Source organism: Dromiciops gliroides, chromosome 1 (assembly GCF_019393635.1).
Source record: "Dromiciops gliroides isolate mDroGli1 chromosome 1, mDroGli1.pri, whole genome shotgun sequence".
Classification (NCBI taxonomy): Eukaryota; Metazoa; Chordata; class Mammalia; order Microbiotheria; family Microbiotheriidae; genus Dromiciops; species Dromiciops gliroides.
In genome coordinates, this window is record NC_057861.1 from 391,782,627 (window position 1) to 391,796,632 (window position 14,006).

Here is a 14,006-nt window from a genome sequence, read left to right on the forward strand (position 1 = left end):
AGGGACAGTCTTCTTAATAAACACACAAACAAAAAGAAAGCTTGTGAGGATTATGTCAACAGAAGCTATCATGAAATTAAAATCAAAGTTGATGATATTTAGAAGAAGAAAACTGCCAAAATGGAAGACCATCATCAAATAAGTATTTCATCTGCAATAAAGTGATTCAACCCAAAACACAAAAAAACAACATAGCCAAAAACGTGCTTCATTTCAGTTCACTGCTCATTCACACACAAATCTGACTGTATCTTGTTGAAGGTTCACTGACTTCTATAAAGCAAAATTGTCAATCAGCAGTCACTAGATAAAACACAATATAAATTTTAGTAGAACATATTTATGTGAAGGAGGAAAGGAAGTACTGTGTAATGGACAGTATACTGGCCTTGGTGTCAAAAAGAATTGTATTCAAATCCTGCCTTTGACACTTATAATCTATTACACAGGTCACTTGGCCTGACCAGGTTTCCTCAACTATAAAATGAAGGTAAGGATGCACCTATCTCACCATGTTGCTGTGAGGTTTAAAAATGGTGATATATGTAAAGTATTTTGCAAATTTAAAAGACTCTATAAATATGATCATCTTCTTCACTATTATGATATAGTGGTGTACGCATATAAATGTGATTTTTTTCCCCCCAGTGTCAGTACCATAATATACCATAAACCCCTGATGTATACAGGCAAATTGATTCAAATTGATGGCATTAGACAGACTTAAGTTCAAATCCTGCCTCAGACATTTTACTAGCTATGTGACTCTGGGCAAGTCACTAAACCTACCTCATTCTTAGTTTCCTCATCTATAAAATGGGAATAATAATAACATCTAACTCACAGCTTTGTTGTTAGGATGAAATGAGATAACACATGTGAAACACTTTACAAACCTTAAAAGTACTACATAAATGCTAGTTATTATCATCATCATCATTATTAGGAGCAGCTAGAATACTGGGCCTGGAGTTAGGAAGACTCATCTTCATGAGTTAAAATCCAGTTTCAGACACTTACTAGCTGTGTGACCCCTATGGGGCAAGTAAGGCAGGAATCCACTACTTTTTAGTATGTAACATCTTCCCACCCTCCCTGCAGCTGTTCCAACCCTCATTACCCCTCAATATCTTTTTCACTGGAGATTACTGAACATATTGTTGTTGAAAGAAAAAGAGAACTGTGTATCTGTATAAATCTATACATACACGTTTACATGCATGGGGAGAGGGTTGCAAAGCAGAGAGTATGTAAAAAAGAATAAAAAGGAAAGAAATATGAGGGTTTTGGTCTTTTACCTTTTATTGAATTCAGAATCTCAAAAAATGGAATATTAAATGAACATGCTATCTACCCTAGAAATAACTCAAAATTATGTATACCAAATCTTTAAAGGCAAAGTCATCCATTGTATTTATTCTTAGACATCATATAATATGATCATAGTTTAAGAATTCATTAAATTAGTATACTATATCACATTTTATCATTTACATTTTAATTAATGAATTTTATATGTAAATGCTAGTTATTATTGTTGCTAATCAATGTTGAGTTCAATTGAAAAATAAGAAAATAATAGGGCAGCTAGGTGGTGCAGTGGATAGAGCACTGGCCCTGGAGTCAGGAGGACCTGAGTTCAAATCCAGCCTCAGACACTTAAGACTTACTCGTGTTAAAGCTAAAATTCTAGCTAGTCTGTCTAAAATATCTAATGAGTGGTCACCAATAAATTAGAAGCATTAGCAAGAGTTAGGCTTTTAATAATTTATTAAGGAGAATAAGAATTTGGTAAAGAGAGAGAGAGAAAAGCCTACATTCATCTGTCTATTAAAGGGAGAGCACATTTCTAGCTCCCCTCTCCGCCAGAGTCCCCAGGAAAGAGAGCAAGTCAGAGCAGCAGGCTTCCCCTTCTTCCTCCCACTCACAAACGTCACTTCCTGACGCCAAAGAAAAGACGCATGTTCTTGCCCTCAAAGACCTTCACTTCATGGCGGAGCTTTTCTACAGTAAGTCTCCAGCAGGGGGCTTCATTCCAATCGTTACACTAGCTGTGTGACCCTGGGCAAGTCACTTAACCCCAACTGTCTCACCAAAAAAAAAAAAAAAAAGAAGGAAAGAAAGAAAACAATAAAGAGAGGAACTGGGACAATCTGGGAGGACTTCATAAGTCCTTTAATGATTCAAGTTTTACATATGACAGGAAAAAAAGCACGCAAATAGAATATAAAGGTGAGTGATCTTACAAAAATTTGAACACATGCCATTATCGTATCAAATACACAATCATTTCAAATTTTAGCTTTCATATCAAAGTGATAAATTCAAAATAATTACCATGCAGAAAATATCATAGAACCATAGATTTATAACTGGAAGATACAGACTTTAGAGGTCAAGTTCAAACTCAATATTTTACAAAGAGAGAACTGAGTCACATAGAGGATTATTTGCTCAGAATCACATAGCTTTGAAGAGAGGTGAATACAAGTCTTTCTTACTCCAGGTACACATAAATGTATCCTGTTGTTCTATGGCTAAGATTCAATTCCATAACAGCAGTGGACAGAAGAATTCAATTAACCTCCAAAGGTTTACATATTGTTTTCTTACCAACAATCTTACTCTTATTTATTAAAAAGTGAAAAGTTTTAGAACTACAAAAGAACTTTATGAAAATTTCATTGCTATTTAATGGTCACTTAACCCTCATTGCCCCACCAAAAAATAAAAATATAAAAAAAATAAAATAAAAGCACTGATCCTTACCTCCTGGTTATATTTATGCGCCATCTGATTTAGAAGTGTAGAAAAGAAGCTAGTATTTTGCAACAGAACACGGCCCATGATTCCAAGATAAGTAGACATCACTACAGGATACCTCTGTTCAATTAAAATAAAGTGTTAATAAATGCTGTTTTAAAGGATTCATGTATATATATTTGTTTGTTTGCTGTCTAAAGAATCCATAAGGACTCAGAATTGCCCAATATTTTAAAATCTGCATGTATATGTCTATTTTTCCGAGCATCAACTTATCATTACTATCACACATAAGATTATAACAAAGAATGAATATTAATCATAATAACTGATTTTCAAATGGCAATTTTAAGGTTTGGAAAGTTCTTTATAGACACTAACATATTTAATTCTCCCAACATCCCTCAAAAGTAAATAATATAGGTATTATGCCCATTTTACAAATAAGGAAACAGACTCAGGTTAAGTGCCCTGCTAATGGGTTTCATAAGAAAGTTTCAGATGAGGGTTTCTTCTGGTTCCGAGTCCAGTCCTTTTCCACTACACCATACTATTCTAACCAGAAGGATCTGTGAGATTGGACAAAGGCAGCAGATTTATAAATAACTAATGATTAACCAATTGCTTTCTACCTATTAGGATACAGTCAATTTCACTTTTTATGCTGTTTTTTGATGCCTGTCAAAGCCAATTATCTTTTGACTTACTTTTGAATAAAGAATTCAAAGTAAGTAGAATATGTCTAACTCAGTCTATAAAAGTCTTTTGAATTTCATTTTTTTATTCTAAATCACATTTTCCAAAATAGTTTCCAACATCTTCTCTTGTGTCTATTTTTACAATGATGTCGCAAACTATTAAAATGTTGTCTGGAAGATATCGTCAAGTTCTTCATGGAAATTCTCCACTTCATTTAAAATAAGTTTTGGTGTATATACTGAAATTACATTTATGATGGTCTTATTTACAGTCATCATAAACAATGAAAGGTAACATGACTAAGCACTCAATGCAATAACATTTCTTGATTCCTTTGGTCGTATTAGAAAAATCAGCTTTGCCAACTCCTTTATTGGCCTGTATGTATGCAAGCATTCCTTTTAAATTGAAATTTCTATTCATCTTGTTGTTTCACATACAGCAAACATATCAATATGCAGGTGATTAAGTTCTCCTAGTTATGTGCCACATCATTAGTCACTAGACAAACACCACACAATGGGAGTACCAACAATTAAATTAATGTTTTCTCATTGGTTATGAGCATCCTCAATACATTTCAACTGCTCCACAAACATTATTTTGTCTTTGTCTTGTCAACAGATTACTATTGTAGAGAGTCAAAATAGACTAGAGCTGGCTTCAAAGCCAGAAAGACCTAGGTCCAAGTCCTACCTCTGATATATACAGGATGTTTGACCCTGAGTATGCTCTAGGCAATTCTCTAAGACATGTTACAGTTAAAGAGAAGGTGGCTACCTGTGCTGGTAGAGAGAGTTTCCTATACCAATGAAATCCCTGGTTCAGTACCTATAAGTATCCCTATCTGTTATACAAATTCCAATGATTAAAAATCATCATTACTTATTGTCCAAATTCCTAAAGACTAACTGTTCACAGAGAGGTTGGTGGCTCAGACAACAAACATGATCTGTTGCTTTATCTTCTGTTAAAAGCACTAATTGGTGAATAACGAAATAAGGAGATCTGAAAGAATAATATATATATAACAAATATGATAATGTAAATGAAAACAAAATTAAAAAGGCAGCTGAACTCTCATTAATTGAAAAGACCTTGAAGAGAACTAAATTTCCATCTTCTGGGAGAGGCAAGGGTGTAAAGAAGACACAACCACAAGATGATGAATATGGTATAAACTTTTGTTCATGGTCAGATTTGCTTTACTGTTTTCTTTCATTATGAGGGAGAAATCAGTGATAAGTTCTCTGAGGAAGTATAACAAGATGAGAAGTTGTTGTTTTGGTTTTGGTTTTTAATGGATCAATACTTTTTAAAAATATTTTAAAAAAACACGAGTTGCCAAGACTTTGGATGCAGATTTCCAATGCTCAAGGCAACAAGAAAACTCTTTCACAGGAATGCAGGAGCAATGATTTAGAGCTAGAAGAAAGCTTCAGGGACCACTGACACCAAGACACTTATTTTACAGACGAGGAAACTGAGGTATGAAATTACATGACTTGACCAGGGGCAAAGAACTCAACAAGCGTCTGAGGCAGGATCTGAATCCAGATTTTCCTGACTCCAAATCCAGGATTCTATATTTAATACCAATGAAAATCTAACTATACTATGTGTTCTATTAATGCAACAATTCTTAGAATGTGAAAAATGTGGAAGGCCTAATTTAATGTGCATGCTTTGCAAAGAGCAGAGAATACTGAATTTCTATTTTTATGATCTGTTATATGGCTATACTTTAAAGACCAAGAACTGTTTCTATTGATTGACTGGAATGCTGGGGAAATAAAATATAAAATAAATCATCTGTTCCCATCTGTCAGTACCTTAGGATATGTACAATATCAGGTCTTCTTCCTTTCCTCTCATGCTATCAAAATTATATTGCAGAGGGAGAATTCTTTATATCATTATGAAAGTAGAGCATTGATATAGAAATGTGTATCCAGAGGGGTTGGATGTAGAATTAAATGGGAACTAGTGCTCGATAAAGTCTTTCTGTAAGGCTATTTATCAGACACCAGTAAAAAGGAAACATGTCTTATCCTAGCATTCCCTGAAGAACAGGAGTCTACGTTAATCCATGGATGGCAACAAAGATTTAGGGAATGACCTGAGCCAAGGACTACTGACAGAAGTGCTAATTAGGCACTTATATGAGAGCATGACTATGAGGCTATCTTCCCCTCTTTTGTCTCCCAAAAAAAAAACAAAACAAAACTGCGGAGAAGCACAGTACCCTCTCATTAGCTCCCATGCTAATTCAGTAATATATATTAATCTACATGAATTTTTCTTTTACTTAAAAGTGAACAAAGAGAGGGAATATTGGTGATGAAATTGTCTAGGACAGAGATGTCAAACAGGCTGCCCACAAGACTACAGAGGGTGGTCTAAGCCAGATTAAAATGTAACGGGAAACTATCTAACAAAAAAAATAATTAAACATAGACAATATTAATATGCGGTTTTCTAAGTCACATGAAACCCTCAAGGATTCTTATGTACAACTGAATGGCCCCTGTTTCTATTTAAGCTTGACACCACAGCTCTGGGCAACTATGTCTCTCCTTATCTTCTTGAACCTTCCCCCTTCCCATTTTCCCCCCAAAACTTTTCTTTTAAAGATAAATATGAGATTCTAAAACCTAAGCTTAAAGAAAGTCTTACCTCTCCATCTATAATGCCCTTGAACACACATGGTAAAATTGGCTGAAACATTTCAGGGCCTAACGTTGGATTCACTTTAAGAATATTTTCCACTACCTGAAAAATAAGAATGTAGATTGAAGAGTCAATGAAAAAACTCAGTGTTCTCAAGAGATTATCATATAACATCATATAATAAATGAAATAATATTCAAGACATAAGTAACATTTTATTGCATTATTTTAAATATGACTGAACACAATAAAATATATCACAAAGTTGTGTGAACAAAGGTTTATATGAACCTGATATTTCTATTACATCTGTCATTTAAAATAATCAGAAATATAAGATAACACTATTTCCAATAATTAAAACCTCAAAATATCTAATAAGCAACTATATATGAGAAAAGCCATCATCAAGCCTTTCTAGACATTTCAAACCATCAACTAGATTATGTCCACCTGAATAACAAATGATCACTTTAAACTCCATATGCTTTTGAATCTATCCACTTTTCTCTTTTTTTTTTTTTTTTTTTTTTTGCAGGGCAAAGGGGGTTAAGTGACTTGCCCAGGGTCACACAGCTAGTAAGTGTCAAGTGTCTGAGGCAGGATTTGAACTCAGGTACTCCTGAATCCAGGGCCGGTGTTTTATCCACTGCGCCACCTAGCTGCCCCCTATCCACTTTTTTCTAGTTCAGAACTTTGCTCATCTATCCCTGGAAACATAGTAATGTTACAACACTTTCTGAAAATGGAGGGCCCAAAGCTAAGAAGACTAAGCTATTTTTTTTTGTATTTGTCCCTCATTATCAGATATTGATTAAATCACTTGACACAGTATTATAAGAACTCCTATCTTTAGTCTATGGCATGCTGAAACCAACATTCTCAGAGATTGAAGATGCATATCTGCTATACACATGCCATATACATATCCTGATTCTCCATAAACTGACTAAAGGGCTATGTACTTTTATGGCCACACTCAAAACAGAAATTCAAATATAATCTTTAAATAGAAGCATAATATGACTTTAGCTAAACTGTAACTACTCTGACAAATAGGAAAAGTATCTAATAAAGATATTTTAAATAATGTAATTGCTGACTTTAATTTCTTCAATACAGCTAGGCCACAATTAGCGTGATTAACAAATTTTATGAAGTGGTTGCATATATTTAAATTCACACTATTAAAAGTTATAACATAAAATATGGAAAGTGATTATAGCTGAATGGAAATATACAGTGCAAAAATATTAAATATACAAATTTAACGAATAAAAAACCATTAACTTCTATTCATCCTTTTTTTCCATTGCATAAACATTAAAACCATCACTAATCATAACATGATTGTTCTCTTCTTACTGGTCAAAATCCTTATGTCTCTAATTAATGGAAGATTGTGACTTGTGGTATAGCCCATAACCCAGATCTAAAAGAGTATTTCAAAAACGATGAACCAGCTTCCCCCAACACACTGTAAAAGATTATGGGGATAAGAAGGAATAGGAAAAGATCACTAAAATCCCTTCCAACTCTTAAGATTCTATAAAAATCACATATAAAAATCCAAAGTTGTGAAATGACAAATTTAGCATAAATTATTCATTTAAAAAAGGTATCAAGTACTATTGGGTCAGTGTGAATATCAAATTTCATTAATGAATTAAAAATGTAAAATACTAGGTCTAAAATATAAAGTATCATTTGATTTATATGAAAGTTTTGAGAAACAAACCTACAACCATAAAGCAAAATAGACTCTCTATAGACTCAAACACACACACACACACACACACACACACAATTATAATATTCAAATTGAGGTCAAGAAAAAAAAGGATAGATGAAGGTATGACAACCAATAGATGCTTGTTAGAGAGAATGAGGTTTTTTTTTTAAACTCTGAAAGGTTTAGAAAAGCATATTACACATTGAAAATAATATTTTCTTGGTCTTTTAAAAACTAGCTTTATAGGTGATTAATGTGATCCAAATGTTGCTGGTTTTCATTAATGAATGTTTATTTACTAGGACGAACTAAGAAAAGATGCATTTTAACTGCTACTGATAATTATATTACCATACCAAACCTAGGTAGAGTTTACTTTAATAGAAACATTAAATAAATATATAATCAGAGACTCAAAGGGAAAAGAGGGAAGGAGGGATTATCATGAAACATTGAAGAACCAGACCTAGAGATAAGACTCATTCAACAATATATCAGTCTTCCAAATGAATAAAAGCATCTCATTTTATCTTAAGCATGAATAAATTTTCCAAATTAATTAAGCTCCTTTGACAATATTTAATTCAATCCAATCAATAAGCATTTATTTAATCATATTACAAAATGAACCTTAAGGATACAAAGGTCTCGAGCAATGAAGTATAAGACTTACACAAATAATTTTAATATATATTCAAATATTCTTCTAACAATTACCTTCAGATACCTTTACAGAGTTTTCATAACTTTACTCAATAAAAATGAAACTACAAAAAGTCTGAGCATATCAGCACTCTGCTTATACATGAGTTCTTATGTATGTTTCGCTGTTTCTTTCAGAAATGCTTTTCACTTTCCCTCAGCTATTTTACATATCAGAAATATTTTAGGGTGGGGGCAGGGTTTGGGGGATTTCATTATTGTGAGGAATTCCCAGAGTGATAACTAACAGTTATTCAACAATGAGGTATTCACAAAAAAGAGGTTAGTTTTTTTTATGAAATACATGCATGAAAAAAACAAAAAGATAATTCTATAACCTACATTTACTTCTTCAAAGAAACTCTAAGAGGCTTTTCCTTCCCTCAAGAATTATTTTCTACCTTCCCTCAAGTATTTGTATAAAAAAGTCAAGATTTGGGGGAAAGAACCTTCCATTTTATTTATTTTTTTTAAATCTCATCACATTATGACCTTGGTATTTAAACTCCATTTATTGAGGGCAGCTAGATGGCACAGTGGATAAAGCACCGCCCCTGGATTTAGAAGGACCCAACTTCAAATCCGGCCTCAGGCACTTACTAGTTGTGTGACCTTGAGCAAGCCACTTAACCCCCACCCCCACCCCCAATTCCATTTATTAAGGAATAAAATTTTAAAAGTATTTTTCAAGTACAAGTGTTTTAAGGCCTGTTTAAAATAAAGGATATCACCCTAGAATGAAATCTCTTGATGTACACATGTAAATATATTTTTTAAATTATGCACTGTGAATATGAATGTAAAATGTTTAACTTATAATAATGCTCATAGCATAGCATGTAACACTTTAATGTATATTGAGTGTAATGTACAGACCCGCCCCCCATCAGAATCTAAGCTTCTTTCAAGTGGAGATTGTATCATTCTTATTAACTGTCTTCCCAGCAACTAAAGTACAGTAAGCACTTAAGTGGGAAAATTTGAAATCTTGGTAATCAGAAACATCTGGATCACATAGGCACATCAGTCAATAAATCATCAAGCATTTTATTAAGGGCCTACTCTGTCTCAGGAAGCTTATAAGACATTGAGAATACAAAGTTAAAAAATTAAATAGCCCTTCTTCTGAAGGATTTTATATTCTATTGGTAAATACCACATGTACCTTTGAGTAGATACAAAATATATACAAAGTAAACAAAATAATAGATACAAAGTAATTTTGGGGAGGGAGGTATTAACCACTTCAAGAGGGGAGACTCCAAGCAGGAGGCAGCTCTTGCACTGAGTTGGTAAGAGCTGCAGGTGGGAGGGGTGCTAGATTCTAGGCAGGGGGGCCACCTGAGCAAAAGGGATGGGAGACAGCTGGAAGAAAAAGTACAAGATGGACAATAATTCCGTCTGGAAACAAGCTAACACCAGATTATGAAAGGCTTTAAATACCAAAGAGAAGAATGATTTTTTTTCTGAGCCAAGAGGTGCCCCTTGAGCTTTTGAGCAGGTGAGTGACATGGACACACCTGAGGAGAGAACACAAACTTTCAATAATAAAGACAGAGAAGGTATAGAAAAAAATAACCCTGAAGTGACCATAAAAGACCAAATTCAATGAATTTCAAAAATCTGTCAGAAATTACATTTCTTCTTAAATGATATTTGAAAAACTATGTGAACATTAGATGAGACCTAACAATTAACTGAAAGAAGTAGAAATCTGTATGTGAAAAACCCTATACAATAGGAGTAGTGTTAACCCAATTGGTAGAAATAATCTAATAGTTATTACCTTAAAAATCACATAATATAATACCAATGGGAATGTTAACAATGGTTACCAAAAAAAAAAGGGTATTCCCTAATACAATGCAACTCACAAAGCATTCATGACTGCCCACCCCAAACAACTCTTCCATCTAAAATGGGGATACTCAATAAATCAGAGGACATTCATTCCTTTGACAAGCATGTAAATCAATAGAACAATGGGTGGCAGGGGGACAGAAAGGGAATAAACATTTATATAGTACCTACTTTGTACCAGGCACTATACTAAGCATTTTTTACAAATATTAACTCATTTGATCTTCACAATAACCCTGCAAGGTAGGTGCTCTTAATATCACCCTGCCCTTCACAGTTAAGGAAACTGAATCTAACAGAGGTTAAGTGACATCATACAGCTAGTATCTGTGGCTGGATTTTAATTCAGGCCTTCCTAACTCCAGGTCCAAAGCTCCATGCACAATACCACTAGCCTTAGATGTGCTGGCCACATGTCCAGAGGGTTGGCATGTGAAAAATGCCTTATAAACATTACAGTCTATAAAAATGTGATTTATCATTATTATTAGTGAAGAATGCCAAGAGGAAGTTTTATATTCTGAATAAATAAATAAATAAACTAGCTGTGATGTTTTTTGGGGAGGTTTTGGTGAGGCAGTTGGGGTTAAGTGACTTGCCCAGGGTCACACAGCTAGTAAGTTGTCAAGTGTCTGAGGCCGGATTTGAACTCAGGTCCTCCTGACTCCAGGGCCGGTGCTCTATCCACTGCACCACCTAGCTGTCCCTAGCAGTGATGTTTTGCTCTAGTTTTATGTCCATCTTTTTGTTCCTGATGATTTCTCTTTTCTGTATTTGTTTTGTCAAATTCTTCACTTATAATATTTTTCAGCCTACTCATCCACCATATTTCTAAAGACGATCTTTTTTTTTTTTAATTTGCTGTCACCATCTGAGTAGAGGTGTGTTGTTTTTTTTAATAAATTTAAATTATCTATGTTTTGCTATTAGGGATAAATACCTTTACCGAAAACTCATAAAGTATAATGGTGTATTTAGACAATTAAACTATTTCTTCTCTGCTTTCACCTCAAATTTTCTTTATCTTCATCCTTCCTTTCTTACCTCATCTTTTACAGGAAGAAGTGTCCCTTTTTTTCCATTCTAAGGCTTACTCCCTTCATCTATTCCCTTGATCCCTAACATGATTGACTCTTGTCTCCTTTCAATCAATTATCCTCTTGCATTTTAAATCTCCCTTTCTACTTATAGAAATATGCTTAAGCACATCTTATCTTCAAAATTTTTTTCCTTTTAACCACTAGACTTTAAGGCTATGCTTCTCAATCTCTCCTCTGTTTATATACTTCCTCACTGTCCATGCAACCCTTGAAGTCTCCAGTTTATCACTGAAATAGTTTTTCTAAATCTTTCTTGGTCAATGACCAAGGGACAGAATAACTTTTTTTTCAATTCTGATCTTCCTTGGTTTCTCAATGGCCCTGAACACTATTTACTTTCTCCTTTCTTGCTGAAAGGCTTGTAGGATACTGCACCTTGTTCTATTTTGTCCTCTTCATTTTTCTGACTCTTGCATTCAGTAGAGGCTTTGCTTCCATTTCTATATGAGTAGGTTTTCAATTTGGGACATACGAATTCTAAGAATAGACAACTAATGGCCAGTCCATTTTCCAAAAAATAAAGGCTATTTACAATGCCAATATCCCCTCCTTCATAAATACCCCAGCCAGAATTGCTTTCACTTCTTCATGCCTCCTATATACTACTACTTCTTGGTAAAGAGTCAGGGGAGTGTGGTGTTAGAAAAGAGTCAAAGAAATGAGTTAAAAGTTTTCAATTTCTATAACACCCAATGACTTGCTGGCCACATGTCCAGAGGGTTGGCATGCAAAAAATGCCTTATAAACATTACAGTCTATAAAAATGTGATTTATCATTATTATTAGTGAAGAATGCCAAGAGGAAGTTTTATATTCTGAATAAATGCCACTGCATTTTATTTTTTATAAATCTATTGATTTATAGAATTGTACGTTCTTTTCAATGCTTTTAATACTTCCTATGCAGCAACACACCTGAATTTCTCTATCATGTCTCAGAAACCTCTTCTTCCTTCAGAATTACTTCAGCCCTTGAATACACACTTCACTGACACTTCCCTGCAAGATCTAATCAGCCCTGAAACTCATATCTCCTCTATACCTTCTGCACTTAGGGTCCCTCTTTCTCTCTGATTGGCAGGTGGACACAGACCCCTCTAGTCAGAACCTCCTTTTAAGGAGAGATTGCAGGTTGGCCATTTCTTTATTTCCCATGCAACTGCATTCCTTTGGAGTTCATGCCCCTCTTCGAGGCACTAGCACCACCACCACCTCCTCACCCTCTGCCTTCTGCTTCTTTGTATGTTGTCTTCCTGCATTAAACTAAGTTTTTTGAGGGCAGGGACTGCCTTTCTTTATATCCCCAACACTGAGTACAGTGCTTGGCATATTCTTGCTACTGTTCTTCAATCATTTTTAGTCATGTCTGATGCTGTGACCCCATTTGGGATTTTCTTGGCAAAGATACTGCAGTGATTTGCCATTTCCTTCTCCAGCTCATTTTACAGATGAGAAAACTGAGATGAACAGGGTTAAGTGACTTGCCCAGGGTCACAAACCTAGTGTCTGAGGCAAGATTTGAACTCAGGAAGATGAGTCATCTGACTCTATTCCCAGCACTCTATCCATTGAGCCATCTAGCTGTGCCTGGCATATAGTAGATACTTAACAATGACTGATTATTAAGTTAGAAGTGGTCAAATACAGTCATTTCAATTTTACCTCAATGAAAACAAACCTAATATGGATGCATGTTTTTGTGTAAACATTAGATATTTTATTTAATGCAAATTGTCAAGGGAATAAGGTAAAGTTGTTTAATTAGTTATGGGAACCTATGACTTCTACAGAAGACAGTAGAAAAAGACAAATATGTGCCTCCATTGTCTTTCAAAGCAACCCTAAATGCCAAAGCAGAGACTATAACTGTCACTAATCCCTACGTACATGAAGATACATCTTCAAGGAAGCTTTCCTTATTTTAAGATTATTCTCCCTTATAGAGATGACAATCATAAATAGGAACTGAATTTACAATGTCATCTTTAACATCTGATTGTCTTTTCGTGGAAATATCATTTAAAAGCTCTTTGAGGGGCAGCTAGGTGGTCCAGTGGATGGAGCACTAGCCCTGGATTCAGGAGGACCTGAGTTCAAATCCAGCCTCAGGCACTTAACACTTACTAGCTGTGTGACCCTTAGCAAATCACTTAACCCCAACTGCACTGAAAAAAAAAAAACAACCCAAAAAAACAACAAAAAAAAACTCTTTGAAGATAGGCACACTGACATTTAGAGGTAACAGTTGACAGCAAAAGAGGAAAGAGAATAAGGATGAAAAAAGACATAAGAATAAGAAAACCCAAGACTCCAAATCCATCTAATTCTAAATAGACCGAGGGAACCACTGTGTTAACTGTTATTCATGGTGAAAATACTGAGTTATGATCATATCATTATAACCAAGCCATACTAATAGCATGAAAACAATCTGCTTCCTAGTTTGTTTTTTTTAAATAAGGGAAATGTGATATTTTTCA

General features: G+C 34.5%; 1 protein-coding gene across 1 annotated transcript in view; it reads right to left on the reverse strand.

Moving 5' to 3' along the window:
- The window catches only part of IPO11 (importin 11), a 205,851-nt gene that overhangs the window by 87,479 nt on the left and 104,366 nt on the right, over positions 1-14,006 (reverse strand). The window contains 2 exon segments of the mRNA XM_043978159.1: positions 2,770-2,883; positions 6,139-6,234. Of these exon segments, the coding sequence (XP_043834094.1) occupies positions 2,770-2,883; positions 6,139-6,234 (210 nt within the window).